This window comes from Vanellus vanellus, assembly GCF_965231255.1.
Source record: "Vanellus vanellus genome assembly, chromosome: 8".
NCBI classification, from domain to species: Eukaryota; Metazoa; Chordata; class Aves; order Charadriiformes; family Charadriidae; genus Vanellus; species Vanellus vanellus.
This window is the reverse complement of record NC_138913.1, coordinates 16,834,098-16,851,130: the sequence shown is the minus strand read 5'-3', so window position 1 is coordinate 16,851,130 and position 17,033 is coordinate 16,834,098. Positions and strand designations below refer to the sequence as shown.

Genomic DNA, 17,033 nt, shown 5'->3' with positions numbered 1-17,033 from the left:
TCAGTACATTATTAAAGTTACCACATTTTGATGTATTTGCTTCAGCGTAACTTTAGTAAGGTTAAAACCCACTCCTCAAAACAGCAGAACAGGGAAATAAGTAGACATGCTTATTTCTGGTAATAGAATAATCTTTGAACTTCTCTCCTAATCCTTTCAGCTCCAAATAAAGCTTCTGTTTAGGAAATGCGATATAAAGTTTCTTCAATAATTAGCAGGTCAAAAGTGTACTACTGTTTAGATCATCAAAAAGCCTCTATATAAAAGAGGATGGCTGGTAGAGAAAACAAGAAACATTCATCCTGCTGGGGTCGTTCTGAAAGTGTGATGTACACCGGCACCAACTCACATGAGAAATAATTTCAATAGTAACAGAGTAAATAAGCCAAAAACTGACACGGAGAGAAACCTCCAATTTAAATATATCTACAATTCCTTTAAAAATATTCATCAGTGAATATAATTTCTGTAAGAACAGTGGCAACATGCAAAGAAACTACCTAATACGGTCAAGTAAAAGCTGCAACATTAATTTAAAATTACCCTTTATTTTTCACAAGTTTTTCCAACACGTTGTGCATTTTGGCACGGTAGACTTTGAGATAGTTTGCTTCAAGTTTCTTTAAATTACAAACAGTAGATACAGTAGGAATATTTTAAACTGATTTCTTTAAAATAAAAGGCAAGTTAAGACCCTTAGCTTTAAAAAGACAGACTGCCACAATTTCGCTTTCCTGACACAAAATTCAAGTAATTTTAAGAGTAGAAAACCGTCTTTATAAAGCATCCTATTATGAAAATTTATCAGCATTCTGAAAATAAACATCAAATTTCCAGTATCAATTGGGTGCAATTACACATTTAGAAAAATAACTCATTTTAAATGAAGGTCACTTCGTGAAGAAAAGTAAATTTTCAACAGGATGAGCTTTTAAAACAAATGATAAACCAGTTATTCTTAGCTAAATTATTAATTTCTTGTTCCATATTTGCAAGAAATTTATTTTTTCTTCTAAAGGCGTACATTTCAGTATTGAAAATGAATTAAGAAAACAGGCTGCTCAGATGTTTTCCCTTCAATATATACTAGCATATGGAATTATTGCTTATCCCCAACAACTGCATACAAGATTCACTTGATTTTGTTTTTATGCTGTGTTTTCTAATTGGTTGATATTGAGTATACACACCCCACGAAATCTTTAGCTGTGTCACTTTACTGAACGAAAACCACAATAAATTTTTCAGATAATTTTGTATCTAGGGTTGTTTGGGGTTTTTTCAACAAAAGAAATGGATTAATTATAAAATGCTTTTCTATTTTCCCTCCTTACCTACTTTTTAAGACAGCAGAATGGAAAAATAAGCAGGACATGTTTACTTTGTGACTCAAGGCTCAGAGCAGATATTGAGAAATCTTCAACAATTTTAGAACATTTTTTTTTTCATTCTTTTAGCCCAAAGTAACTTTGCTGTCTAGGAACAGTAACTTAAAGTTTCTCTTAACACCATCTTCCAGAAGAAATCTATAAATAAATGTTTATGTAAAGAATCAAACACTGCTGAAGAGGGCAAAAAAAATAAAAATAAAATTAAGGATCAATAAATGATACTGCAATGTATCTTGTGCCATTCAAGATAGGGAGTCCTTCATGTAAATGAGTAAGTCTTCCTGGGTGCATGAAACTCCATCCTTTCCTGGGAGACTCAATGGAGCAGTTGTACCTAAGAAATTTACATCCACCTCCCTGCAGCAAAAACAGAAATAAAACAAAACCCCACACGTTTACCTTCTGTTTTAATTGAGTAAGGTCCTTTTTATTTATCCACAACTTCAAATTTTTTGCTATTATTAATAGGCTGTTAACAATATTTATTTTTTTTAATATAGCTGAAACCAAGGTTGTTTAAATGACACCATCTTCAGAGCAATACAGAACAGATATACATTTGCAATCAAAGATTTCCCCTTGCTTTGCTTTAGCCTTCCCTGGATAACAACTCATTCAAGCAGCAACTCTGACAAACAGATCTTCAGTAACTTTACTTTAGATGACACCAAGGAGAAGCAAATCATGTTCCAGGACTGTATCCCTATCCAGGACAGCTTTTAAACAAATCATAAATAAATTAAATCTGGCTGCTGCTTTCAAACTGAAGGTGTGTTTCCTACAGTAATAAGTTTTAGAAACACACTTATGGGTGTTAAGTATGAATGTGTTTTTAATAAAACTTAACCTGTTTTGTTTATAATCAGTATCAGAGTAGAAAATTCTTTATCTCAGGAAAAAAAAAAAAAAAAAAAAAGCAACAAACAACCTAGGAACAACATTTGAAAAATTTCATTCTATGGCTTATCTAAAAAAGGAATCATTTAAAAAGTTGTAAAGAACAGAAGCCATTTGAGTCAACTTGAGACTATGTAAAGTATTTTGAAAAATTGTTTTTCACTATGCAGAAATGAAGCATTTCAGAAATGTTAAAAATGAAATGGCTAACATCTCCAAAGTTTTTCTTTAAACCCTTTCTCCCCCGCCATCTGAAACCATTTTGACCAATTCAGCCTGACTGCATCAACAGTTCTGGATCCTGCAATCGAGCAAATTTAGTACTTGCCAAAAAAACCCAAGGAATAATATATCTCAATTTGTGATGCACATCTTTTCCTTTCCAACATAGTCTTTAAATATATCCACTTGGGCTTTAGTTTGGAAACAATATTAGACAGTCAAAGGACATTTTTAAAGTCAGTAAGTTGTCAACTTACTTGAAAGTCCTCTCCTACTTTGTTGAGAGCGATGTTGATTGTGAATGTAGAGGAGTCATGATGAGGTCTGAGTGACCGTTGTCTGTCAGGGCTATATTTTACAACAAAATTCAATAAAGCATACCCCTGAAACAAAATATACAATCAGCCTTCGACATGTGAACTTCCCAGTCACACAGGGTTCTTAGGAGTTTTTTTGTTTGAAGTTAACAACAACATTCATCTATAACTACTACTACATTACGTATAAACTTCCCGACCAAACCAAATAGGGCACGTTCAATAAAATGCTTAGAAATGTTTATGCCATGGAGTAATTAGCTGCAAAAATTTTAAACACATACCTTGGTATAATAGCCAGCAAACACTTTTAACGTTACTGGCGCAATGAACTCTCTTATGAAATGCAGCCATTCGTTATCCAGTCCGATTTGCTTCATGTGAATATCATCAGTTGGGACATTTTCATAACCTCCAGAAATACGGCTGTCCTAATGAAAACACCATAAATAGCCTTGAAATATGGGCACGGAATGCTTCGGCCACTTCTGCAAATATTTATTTAAAATCTGCAGAATCACAAAACTGCAACAAAGCAATGCTTTAGTGGGCATATGTGAGCTTGCTGTACAGTAATTTCACAGCTAACTGCCATGGAAAAAAACAAAACCACAACTGCTGAGCAAGAATTGGAAATTTTTTAAAAGGTTAGTCAATATTTGGATGCGTTGTCTATAAATAAGGGCTTCCAGGGTAAAGGTTTTTTTATTGAGATATAGATGCAACTGAAGTTATATCAAATCAAGGGAGTACAAGCCTCAATTTCACATGGTAATAAATGCTGAAATAATTTGAAGATAAAAGTATGTTAAAATCCTTTCCAGAGGCTCCTCCCTGCAGTAAAATAATGACTGTAATTTATCTCGTTTCCAAGGTACTGCATTTGTGAATATGACAAACATTTATCTGATTTTAGCAGTAATTAATGAATACCTTGAACTTTCTGCAAACACAAACACAATAGCTCATAACGTTTGTGGGTAACTACTTAGAGGGACGACTCTGATAAATTAGTATTGAAGAGGTAAACGAGTAAAACTTCTCTGAACACTTATCAACAGCTATCCAAGATCAGCCTTGGATAACTGTCGGATAACTACAAGATCAACCGCACCACTGCTAGTGTCTGAATATGCGTGTTCAAGGTTAATTGAGGAATGTCTGTAAATCTACTGAACAACAAGCTATGTGGTAGACTAAACTAAGCATTTTGTACCATGAAGCAGATGTCTCGGCTCATTGGCAATTGTTGGAATGTTTGTTTGTTGCAGTACACTGTGACTTATTATCATAAAGGTACTCACTCATTAAGGTCATGTTTATATAGGCTAACACTTACTTGGTGTTTTCCACCAGACCATTGTCCAAAATGTTCCATTTCTTCTACCAATTCATCACATGCTGTGTCAGAAAATATGGGAAACCAAAACACATCTGGACATGGCTACAAAAGCAAAAAAAAAAAAAAAAAAAAAAGAAAGAACTATATTCACCTCTTTCAGTGTTAACAGCTGTATTTTATTTTCAATTGCTAAATAAGGACATTTTCACTTTTCTTGGTCACTAAAGAATATCAGCTGTTCTCATCTGAGAGATAATGCAGAGACATGTAAATAACGAAATTTTGTCTTGATCCACAACCACATCCTCACAGAATGAATCAAAAACTATGAGCTACCTGGTAAACCATTACCCAGCGTTAACAGCTGTGTCAGTGTACCCATATATTCTGAGCCTCAGTTGCTCTAAATAGCAACCTTAAGCTTCTACATGAAAAGCTATTAACAAAAGCACTTTAAAACTTAACATTGTTTTAAACACAACACCAATTTGTCCCGGCTTCTTAGGGAAGCAAAGTTAATTAAACCTCTGTCCCTAATTGTCACAGAACTGATCATCCAACACTAGTACAACAATTACCATCTTAGAAGTGCTCTGCCCAGATCAGTTGCACAAAAGCAAGCAGCCAAGCAAATGAACAAACAAACAAAAAAAAGATCTCACCTTGGATTCATGGTTGTCAGACCTTAGAGAATCCATAGGGAAAGCCGCAACCCAAAGAAAGTGTCTAGAAGAGCTTCCCTTTACTAGATACCAGAAAACACAGCAATCTGCTACAGAAATTTTATTAGGCCTTCTGCTAGTGGTACTAGCTAGTTCAAATAAATAAGCTAAATATTTTGGAGAAGGCAATTACTTGGGCAACTACATTATTCTGAGCAATCTAGCAATTACTTTTTGGATTCTTCTCACCTAGTTTTCAAAATAGCAAAAATTCAGTTCTGACCCAAAAGATCAAAAAGCTGTTCAGCCACAGACCAAAACGGCATTTGCATGGAAAGTTACTGTATGCCAACTTGTCAGTCCAACAAATTTTAAGAAAACTACTTATATTCACCTGCTCTACTATATTATCAGTGAAGATCTTTGAGTAGTTGGGATTTATATATGTTTCCTTCCAGTCCTAAAAGAGAAAAGAAAATATTTTAAAACATTAAAACAGAACAAATAAATTTATAAGTGACCAAAAAATAATTTATATTCTATTCATTTGCTATACTGGAAGCATTGGAAACAATTAAACAATTTCCTATACCCATAAACAAACTGGTTCTCATCATGGCAAAAATCATGACACCTATTACATCAGGGCCGTATCTCCAACTCCTTACTCTGGTCATCAGTTGGCTTGTTGGTATGATACATTCTCATTTGCTTAAACAGGCGGTACATAACACCTTTTAGTACACATCCAATACTTAGTACACAATAAAAAAAAATGTTCTCTCTGTGAAGTCTTTAAATCCCAAGCTCATTATAATACATAAGCTTGACAAGTTTTTCAAATAACTGTTTCATCAATAACTAGATGCATACCACTGGATTTTCAAATATCTGCCAGAGGTCGTTGTTGTAGTGGGAGGTATTGTAATTGGCCGTAGAAATAAGTCTTCCGAATTCATGTCTGTTGGTAATGTACATGAAAACACCCTATACCAAGTAGAGAAAATATCATTAACAAAACTGTCCGTCTTAGCAAAAATTATGTTTTTAAAAGGTCTGTTAGGTTATGCTTGCACTTCCATAAAATATAGCGCACACTTGTACAAACATAATCTACACATTCTGCCCATTTAGCATCTTTAATTTTCAAATGGTCAATTCCAATCACCAACTAACATTCATAATTTCTTCTCTACAAGCATTTGGCTGAATTTATTTTCTAAACACATTATACCAAAACGTATACTGTTCGTAATGTAAACCCACATGCAGTTATAGAAAGGAAAAAACAGAGAAGCAGTTGGTTGATATGTTTTCCAGAAAACCTAAGCAGACACACTGGAAGCACCTGTTCTCAAACTTAAAATACTCATACAAGAAAACCAATGTCTGGGATTGAGTTTCCGATTAAAAACTGAAAGAATAATCTAACAATAAAAGGGCTAATGGAAGTCAGAACAAGAAACTTATTTCAGAGTATTCACTACATGATCCACTGGTGAATTGGCCTGAAACAAAAAGATATTGGCAAATACAGCATAGAAGAACATTCAGATCAGGGTACAAACCGGCTGAGCACTGTGAAGTATGTTCACCTAAGCAAACACTGCAAAATATGTGCAAGATGTCAAGTGTGGTAAGACACAACTTTATTATCAAGCTATTAACAGAAGATATTAACAAACCTCTTGATTATAAATAGCAGCAGAAAATAGCTCTTATTAAAGAAATTTAGGTTTTGCGGTTGTGGTTTTTTTCTTATTTTACTGTTTTTCAGACTAAAACATTTCAAAAGTGTCTGTGACTTTAAGATTTGCAGCAAATGAAGACATTCTTATTTAGATATTTTGGTATTTCTGTCTATGTTTCTGTCTGAAAAAGAGTGAAACTGTTAGAAAGATAATTATGTTAAACACGTGCCCAGTTTTCGGCACTTACCCAATCATAAAATAGTTGCAGCAGGGAGAATAAGGAGGGTCTGGGTCAAGAAAAACAGCTTAAAATGACAGCAATTTCACAACTGCCCTGGGTGGTCACTAAGGGGGTGTGGGTGACCTGCTAGTGATTTGACCTTTAGTCCTTCCTAGGACTGCTGAAACAATTTCAGCTACAGAAGCACAGCTTCAGCACACCTTGACCTCAGAACCTCTGAGAAACCTCCCTGAGGAAACAACGAGCCTCTCTAAGACGTTTTGAGCTGGTCATGAAGAACCTGTCCCTGGCAAAGAACTTGAACCTTGGAAGACTGAAGAGAAAGCTAGAGCAGTATTTCATTAGAGTAAGTGGACAGAGGAGAAGTATCTTCCTGTGGTAAGATAATACTGCACGTAATAATAACTAACGAATAAAAAAAAAAATAAAGCAACACCTTTGGGGGTCTGAGCATATGGAATGTTTCCGAAGAAGGGGAGTCTTTTTCCCTTTGTAAAGTCTAAAATGAAGGAGAATCATCACATCAGTTTTCTGATACATAATCTCTTTCTCTTTTTCCAACTACTATTAGGTTTCCACAGTTACATTAGGGAAATTGCAGCCTTTGATCAAAAGCTGATATGCCTTCACAGACAACATGCATCTCCAAGCAAAGCTCATAATACACATGTCAAAGCTGTTTCCACCAGCCCCTTCTTATCTGCTGCAATACAAAACCAAGCACGTACCAGACCATCTTACAGCACAGACTTAGAGAGAGGAAAAGAGAAAGCAATTTTCTGATGAGCCAGTCAGATTAGTTTAATGAGCGCATGGGAAGCACAGGTTTGCAATAACTGATGCTGAGAAGGTTTGAATACAACAGAATTGGACGGGGATGTTCTGAAGAATCAGTACAAACAAAGGAGATCATGCCTTGTTATGAGGGAATAAAAAAATTAATACTTGCCAACTTTTCTTGTTCAATTCAGCAAAATTATTTTTCAATGCTACAGTGTCTGGAAATAGGTCTGGTTTAGGTCTTATTTGTTTCTGTGCTGAAACTAGTGTAAATATCAGTAGAAATGTGGATTTACATATTCATATTTTTACAGTACACATAAGTTTTGTCTTATTACTTACAACTTAATGCAAGTAACACATTTCTGATCCAGTCCTAATCTATCTGGAAAAATAAATGAGTAATTCATGCTCCCTAAGAAGATTTCATAAATCACTTAGGCTTTTTTTTTTTGTATCAACACTGCCCATCACTAGTTCAAATACTTTTAATATTATTTAAATATAAAATCGCAAAATATTCCAACTTAGTCTGCTAGAAGTTTCACACTGTATAAAAATGTGTGTAATAGAGATGGTCTAAATGTATTGATAAATTTGAAGTCATACACAGCAGAGAAGTTGAGCCTTCTTCCAGCCTGTTGAGGTTGAGCCAACAAGAAAGGTATCCTAACCTCAACAGGAATTTTTCGGTGCATTTAAATAAAAACCACCATGCAGTCAGTGCACCAGTGCACTGGCCTTACAAAAACCTCTGTTCTCACCAATTTAAAGAAATAAACCTAAAATGTTCTATATCACAAAAATTGGCCAGTACTTTGAATTAGAAGTAAAAACATAATATCCAAGACCAATCAAGTGAAGCAGTCAAGTGTAGCAGGACACAAAAGAAGTCTGTGTGTTATTTAAAAACAAGTTGTTATAGATACGCCTTACCATTTCCCTGGCATTCCTGCAGAGAGCCATATCAGGATCCAACTTATCACGCATAAAGTAGTTCTTTTCTTTCATCTCCGATCTGAGAGTTTGTCCCTTGATTAAGTATATATTAGCCATATAAGGAATATTCCATACTCCTCTGTAAAAGAAACCCACGTGCAAATAGTTTGAAGTCATGAAAACTGATTTGCTGCCTATTCTATCAAATCAGCATCTCTGTATTTGCTGACAAGACTAAGCAAGTTTCAAGGAAACGAAGCTGAAAGTTTCCCAAGACATTTGAAAAACTACAGCTGGACATTGTGGACATCTCAAACGTAGTCATAGGCAGTAATTCAATTTTTATGAAGTACTGTTATAAAAGATAGAAAGGTCAAATTCTCTAAAGAGTTTTAGCTACAAACATACTTCATGTTTCCATAGTTAAGGCAATCAGTCAAACGTTTATAATATTATTCTACACTACCAGATGGAGAAAGTAATTATAAACCAGATTTTTAAGTGAGTTTAAAGACTTCACAGAGGCTTCACACAGCTGGTCTGACGTCCTCACACAAATACCCATGGACCACAGCAGGCCACGTATTTATGTCAGTTGGGCCAATATCAACAAAAAAGCATTGCCGTCACAATGCTCGCTCTGCAGATTTCCTCCTTCCCAGTGCCACGAGCACATCTTTCAATGCAATTGAAAATGAGCCAGTCAATCTGTTTCAGACTCTTTTGTTCCTCCAGGGCAACGAAAAGGCACGACTGCATGGGAAAGTCAAGCTTAAAACAACTTACATCACATTCATTTAGGGGAAGGAAAAACCCCAAAGGCTATGTGACAAAAGTATTTCTCAAGAGCTCCGTAGGACATATCTGACATAATATACAGGAAAAAGCACATGAAGAAATTGTAGTTCTTCAGTTGATTAAACATTTGCCCCAAAGAGATGAAGAAGTCATTTGATGAATGCAATAATCATTTCTTTTGACTGAGGTTCCTGGGATACAGAGTTTTGGGGTTGCTATTTGTTTGTTTTGCCATTTTCTGTATTATGCACTGCTAGAGTAACCAGACACAATCAGACAGGTACTAGTAATGACCGTGTCCATTACTAACACCAGCTCAGTTAAACACTTTGCTTTTTTATTCAAGCTGCGAATGGCAAAAAACAAATGAGAAAACAAATGCATTCCTACGAAATAGAAAAAGGTAAACAATAAAACTAACCTAAGATGTTGAGGAATAATAATAACCATATTGGGTGCCTTGACTTTAAAAATTAGTTTACAATTACTTACACTCTGTTCCCTTGGACAATATCAACATAATCTTCTGACCGAGCATAATAGCCATCCGGGCTCAAAGCACCCCAGAAATTGGACCAAAGCTTCCCATGACGAGTTACGAGTGGAGCAATTATCTTTCTGTGAAGTGACATACATATTGAATAAGAAAATTCAAACTGTTACACGTAGACTATATGTCAAAATATACTAGCTTTCCTCAGTTTGGAGTATAGTGTAGTCAAAATACCAATGACTGACAAGTCTCAGAACGGCAATTCTGAAAGAAACAGCACCCAAGTACCCACTGCCCAGAAGCATCATCAGTGTAATACAAACAAAGATTCCTATAAATCAGAGCTGGCTTGATTTTCAGTCAAGCAAAAAAATACTGCCCATAGCATAATGACAAAAAGCATCACAAGTCAAAGACATGAAAAAAAGCTTAGCGAGGCTTAGCTTACCCCAAATTTAATAGGAGTCAAAAGGGGAAACCTAAGCTGACCAGAATAAAAAGAATAAAATGGCACTTTGTTTCAGATGGTGCCTACTGGTAGATATATTTTGCAAAGCTTCTGTTTCTTCCACCTAGTGTACCTGGCTTTTAGCCTCTTTCTACAACAGTAAATATTAAAAGGAATATAATGCAAGGACCGACACCCACATCTTTATTTAAGCTCCATCCCTTTCCCCTGCCAGGTCAAAACAGACATTGAAAATTTATCTTTCTGTGATACACCTGAGATTCCCAGATTTGTTATGAGGAGGCAAACACCACTTACCCACCTAACGTGGAAGTTACAAATTGGCAGGAGTGAACTGCACAGAATTCACAGTGGGATCAGTCTGCTGAAAGCTGATGCCGATAAAGTCACAGCTTTGCATAACTTAAGAGATCATACTAATACCAGGAGAAACTGGTCATTAAAGCTGCTCCACCTCCAATCCTTTTCCACTATTTTATTGCATTCATGATTTAAAAAGAAAGTAATAATACTGCAATACTAGAGAAATAAAGTCTGGTTTGGAGGTTTTTTTGTTATTGTTGTTTTTATTTTAACATTTTGTCTGTGACCAACTTTGAAATCATTAGTCAGTGAAATATTAATTCATTTCATAAGACCTGCTTACACCATACCATTCTTTTCAGAGAAACTTTGAAGCATTTGAAATTCACACCAAGATTTGTTGCTTGACAGGGACAAAATGCTTTGCAAACTGTTACCTTCTGAGCCTGTTATGAACTATGGCAATCAAACACCACAGGTAAACAAAGAGGATCTAACTCTGCAAGAACAGATGGGATCTTATTTTCCCTGGACGAGCCCCAGAGAATCCCTTCAAGTTGGAGGAAGTTCTGTAAAATCAAGGGGTATACTCCACCTGTTCTCTTCTATCAGTATTCTTAAAGTTTTTGGGTTTGTCAGCACGACATCTGCATCTATGCTGAAGTAATATTCACATGCTTTATCCTGGCGACAAAGGTCCCTAAAAAGATGAAAAGGAATGGTTAACTCATATACATACAGAAAAGACTTACAAAGAAGCAAAACAAAACAAAACAAAAAAAAAAACACACAAAAAACCCAAACCACAACCAAGTGCTCTACTCATACATTGCATTAAAAGCCCTCTGCAGTGTAATATAGTAAAGGAAAGATGCCTTTAGATTACAGTAGTGTGATAAATTAAAAGATTTAAAAAACATGGATCAGATGCCTTATGTTTTCCTTTTAATAAACTAAGTGATCTCTAACATTTACCAAGTTCAGTAAGAGCTACTATGCGCTGTCCTAATGAAAAACAGGGGGTGGGGGTGGAAATCAAGCCACTAATTTATATAGCTAGATATCAGTACAGGCACTTAATAGTGAAGTATGAGCTTATTAAGTAAGCTTCTCTAGTAAGTAACTGCGTGTGGCTGTAACACTGCCTTTGGGCAAAGATGCTACAGATGCGATCTGCTGATCTGCACAGTAATTGAAACCTTATGGAGAGTGTAATACAAAAAGTGTAGAGAAATATATTTAAAGGCCTTTTCTTAGTCTTCTTGTGACCTACAAGTATAACACAGTTGGTAAAGAGAAATATAAAACAATTGCAGAGGCGGTGAATGGAAATTAAAGAAAGGAATTGAATTTGTCCCATACACTATTTCTATCAGAATAAATCATTTGCCTAGATTCCCACACCTTCAATAGAAAGCTTCAACCAAGCAGAAGACACACAGTACCGTAAATATAAAAGTAAGATACAGACTACATTTGTATGTTTCTGGCAGGGTACACTCGTTAGGTTAAGATCCAGTATAGTGAATTCAGCTTTCCTATGCCAAAAGAATGGTAGGAGATTAGAGTAAATCAAATATATTTTTAGAGGAAGTGCGACAAGCAGTAGCTTTCTATCATGCAGGTGCTATTATTTATTTTGCCTATTTTCCCCACTATTATCAACAGAACTTGCATTAATTCCATTGTAACAGCTTGAAACATTAAAATTATTTTACTTTCTTGCTTTAAAGTGTCTATAAACACTGGTTTAGTTCCACGTGATTTGATTGTTTGTGACTCCTTTCTGTCACTTCAGCAGATGGGATAAACGGTTGATGTGGCAGGTTACGTACACGTCAAGGCAACTGCTGGCATGGCTTCCTGCCCACTCCTCCTCTGTTCCCCTCCGCTACCTAACACAGCGCTTCACTCAGCGCTTAGTCAGTCTCCCGTAAGGATTCCTACTTATCAACACCTTTTGGGTCTCTTTGTTTAAACTTTCTTCTGCTCAAAAGTCTTTAGAGGTATGACTGTGTTGGAATCACAGTAGAAGGTAGAGCTTTTTTATTCCATAAGTTTAAGCAATCCTTCCTCTTCAAACTTGACCACTTAAGATGTGGTAATGATTTGAGCCATATTTTTAAAATACCAAAGAGACAGAAATGGTCTTCCCACTACTGCTGAAGTCATCGTGTTTGGACACACACCCATAGTTTAAATCTTTGGTCAGTCTCTGGTTTTGCTTTAACTCACATCTCTTTCACTGACAGTTTTCTATCTTACATATACATGTTTTTGTGACAGCAATTCCTTAACCAGCACTTTCACATCTTTGCCCCAGTTGAAACCAGCAGGTTTTATTTTGGCCATAACACAGCCCAGCAATTACGTTTTTATGGCATTTTCCATTACTAGCCTATTCTGTTCAAAGTTTTACAACTACTAAACACAATTCATATGTAGATTTACCATTAGCATAATTACAATTATTAATAGTAACCTGACTTTTATATTGCACTTCACATTAGATATGAAATTTCTTCCAAAAATATTCAGATCCTTTATCCTCATTCTACTAAAACCTGAGACACCAACAGACTGGATGCCAGTCCAGGGTTCCAGCCATGACACTGGTTAACACCTCCCCAAAAGCAGCTAAACCTTTTGCTGCTTACAAAAATATGAATGGAATTAATGTTTTTAGTTATGAAAATGCGAAAAACAAATGGAACAGATTTATATTTAGTTGTAGGCAAACATGACTGAAAAATTACTAAATAATTTCAAAATGTATGGACCTTCAACTTTTGCCCCCCTCTTTAAATCCAGAGCCAGAGAATTCTACTAAAATTGGCCCGATGTGTTTAGCACCGAAAATCCTTCTGTTCTTCATTCACATAGTAATCCGAAAGACAAAATAAATTAAAAGTTTGGGCCTAAGTCACGCTCAGTCATTCAATAATCTATTGAGAACTCTTTGAAAGCATTACTGCCTTAAATAGTCTGGAAATTCAGCTGTAGCACAAATCACCTACAATGTGAAACCTCCAACTTCAACCTCTGTAACCAAGAACATTAAATATATGTATTTATATTATATACCTATTTATATAGAGACTCATAGAATAATAGAAACATTTAGGTCAGAAAAGACCTTTAAGATCATAAAGCCCAGCCAGAAAATTAACACTGCCAAGTCCACCACTAAACTATGTCCCTCAGCACAACGTCTACCCATCTTTTAAATACCTCCAGGGATGGTGACTCAACCACTTCCCTGGGCAGCCCGTTCCAATGATTGACAAACATTGGTGAAGAAATTTCTCTTAATATCCATCCTAAGCCTCCCCTGGTGCAACTTGAGGCCACTTCCTCTTGTCCTGTCACTTGTTACTTGGGAGAAGAGACCGACCCCCACCCCTCTACAACCTCCTTTCAGGCAGCTGTAGAGAGCGATAAGGTCTCCCCTCAGCCTCCTTTTCGCCAGACTAAACAACCTCAGGTCCCTCAGCTGCTCCTCATAAGACTTGTGCTCTACACCCTTCACCAGCTTTGTTGCTCTTCTTTGGACACACAAACACCTTGGCCAGACACATGCACTTGCCACATCAAGGATAGGCTATAAGACTCTAGGAAATTTGTCCGCAGGGAACAGGCTGAAATTGCTCTGGCGCAACAGATGCAACTCGCCTAAGGTAAGTGAAGCTTCCCTAGAGCAAAGCATTCAAGGCACATGGAGAGCGCCAACTGCATGACCTCTCTCTGCTGCACAATTTATTTGCAATTTTTCCTGCACAGGCCAGAACAGACCAAAACCAGCACTCCTATATCACTGAAGTTGTTCATTCAGGTTTGCTAAATTCTTGCTTTTATACATGGCATGTCTAAAAGAGTTTACATAAAGCATTAGATAACTTATGTGTGTGTGTATACACATATATAAAAAGGCCAAAAATCGAGGCTAGTATTCTGACTGTACTTTGATTCATTTCCCCCCCTATTTCTTTCTATACAGCATTGAACATTGGATCCCCAAATGGCAAAACTTCATGTTTGTAGCATAATTCTCCTTACATTTCCAGATACAAGTCATCATGTCAAATGTGAGGTACAAGTTTTACATTTGCACTTTAAGGTAACTAACAAAAATCTCCACAAAACACTCCCAGGTTCAGGTATACAGAAAAAGAGTCGTAAAAGTTTCTGTCAAAATTAATAAAGCAAGCCTACTCTTCAGAAATTCATGCATCTTCTCTTTAGGCTTTCAATGTTGCCAAGTAGCTTTTCCCAAGGAAAGAAAAGTAATCCTGGATATTCTCGCGCTTTAAAGTATTACCTTCTTACAGTGTACGTTAACCTCTCCAGATGTAGAAATCCCAGATTATATGTGAAACTATTAAGCATATCCAGGTCACATCAAGGAACAAGCGGGAAGCACTTTCTAGCAATACTTATATATATAGTAATACACTTCCTAATCTGAATTCCACGTCTAAAACCTTTCATCTACTTGCTTTATGCTCCACATGCTTATAAACTAAGGCCAAATATTGAAATTAAAAGTGCATTTTTGTACAAATCTTAAAGCAATTTCAGTGTAATGATTAACAAAAATTTAGTAGAAGGTTAAGATTTTACGTTGGAAGTGTGAAGTGAAGGTCTGCAGATCAGTTTACAGTATTTTGCAATCAGAGAGATGTTTAACTTTGCTTACAAACTGTGAGCCCATCTGGAACAGTGACCTCATCTGAAAAGGGAAAGTGTCATTGCTCTTCTCTTCAAACTTTCCACTGAGATATTCCAAGGGGCTAGCTGTTTACAATGGTAAGACATATAGTCTACTCAATTTCTTTACCGTTGAGTCACTTACATTATTTTTTTTTCAGACGTAGTTTGAATTTGCAATTAAGCAATAAATCATTTTTATGCCCCTTACAGTTTGGAAATACAATTCCAGATGCGGACTGTGAGCCTGAAGGGAGAGCACTTAGACCATTTGTCAGACCTCTGAAAGAAAAGGTGCCCCCGATACAAGTCTGCTGCGACACTCACTGAAAGACTGGGTGACACTGCCTGCCATTTAGGATTACGTTTTGCATCTCTCCAGAGAGCCACAACATTATCAACCATCACTAAAACCAAACAAATGTAGCCACAAAAGAGACAAAGCACTAATGTTTAGTTTTGCATCTCAGGCTTAAGTATTGTTACCACAGTTACCATACCTGGAAGCTACTGAAATCAGATATGGGTAGGAAAGTTGTTTTTCTTCTGCAACACTCAAAGTTCAAAATGTTCCTCCTTCATCTGAGGATAAAACCCAAAACTGCTGAGAAGCAGTTCCAGAAAAATCCAAGTCCCCAACAGAAATCACTTGACATCTGGGAGACGCAGATTTAATCCCTGCTCTTCCTTTAAACACAGATACTTGTCCTACTCACAGGACTGAAAGGGAGTCCTCCTGCGTCCATGTCATCGTTTATCAATACCAGCGGAGACAGACTTAATATCTTCTTACTCTCTATCGATCTCTCTACTATTCTTCATCAAACTTTTGAAAGCTTTCAATGTAAACTTTCATTAAAATGTGCACATTTCCTCTAAAAATTGAATTAAATCACATTTTTAAAAAAAGTTCAGGAAAAATCCTAGTTAGTTCTATTACTAACATTTTTGAGGGAAGAATAAAACCCAACCCCCCAAAAAAGAAACCCTAAAGTCCATAAGCACTAGGAGCAAAAGATTATGGAAAGCAAGCTTTTATAAATAAAACCTCAGAGAAGTGAATGAGATAAATTCCCATATTTTCCCACTTTCTGTTATTGCTTGAACATATTTCATATTATTTTGCATTTTTCTGTCATAACAAATTCTGTAACAGCTGGGTAAAATCTCCTCTCCAAACAAGGCAAAACCACAAATTATTTTTTTCTTAAAGAAAAAAACAACCAACTGTAAGAACTCCAATATATTCCTTGTAGACAAAGGCTAGAAAAAACAAAAGTTCCAAGGGAAGTCCAGAGAAAATACTCAGAGAACATGTAACTAAACTTTCCTTCACTTTATTCTACTTTATTTTCCTCCCTTTTTATTCTGCTTCAGCCCACAATAAGGAAAGTTGTGCACTCCTGGTTGACAATATTGTTGAATTATAAGAAGTCTTTGCTGACTGCACAATTTTTGGTCATTTCCAACACCCATCCAACTTCCACAAATGCAGGAGAGGGCTTTTCCATGTCAAGAAAAACCAAGAAAGTAAATGCTTCAATTATTCATTATTATGTGAATGAGAAAAAATAGACAGGTTTGCTGCATGGCTATTGGTGAAATTAAAAAATATTGTTGTTTTCTCACATCTATATTGACATACCGGAGTCTCATTTACTGAGAACTGCACTGTAATTTATCACCACTTTTCCTGAGCCAAAGAGGAGAAAAAAAAGAGGTAAGGAGAAAACTGACCCAACCGGTATTATATGCTCAAAAGTATTCTGCTGAAAACAAAC

General features: G+C 36.1%; 1 protein-coding gene across 2 annotated transcripts in view; it reads right to left on the bottom strand.

Moving 5' to 3' along the window:
* Nucleotides 1-534: 534 nt before the first annotated feature.
* PLOD2 (procollagen-lysine,2-oxoglutarate 5-dioxygenase 2) overlaps nt 535-17,033 on the bottom strand; it is a 59,544-nt gene continuing 43,045 nt past the window's right edge. Inside the window, exons 11-20 of one of the 2 annotated variants that reach the window (XM_082487447.1) lie at nt 11,141-11,245; nt 9,773-9,898; nt 8,480-8,621; nt 7,200-7,262; nt 5,705-5,818; nt 5,226-5,291; nt 4,167-4,271; nt 3,112-3,258; nt 2,768-2,893; nt 535-1,748 (exon numbers count right to left, since the gene is read on the bottom strand). In XM_082487447.1, the coding sequence (XP_082343573.1) occupies nt 1,593-1,748; nt 2,768-2,893; nt 3,112-3,258; nt 4,167-4,271; nt 5,226-5,291; nt 5,705-5,818; nt 7,200-7,262; nt 8,480-8,621; nt 9,773-9,898; nt 11,141-11,245 (1,150 nt within the window). In that variant the 3' untranslated portion in view covers nt 535-1,592. The remainder of the gene's footprint in view (nt 1,749-2,767; nt 2,894-3,111; nt 3,259-4,166; nt 4,272-5,225; nt 5,292-5,704; nt 5,819-7,199; nt 7,263-8,479; nt 8,622-9,772; nt 9,899-11,140; nt 11,246-17,033) is intronic. The other variant, XM_082487448.1, reaches the window with a different exon arrangement.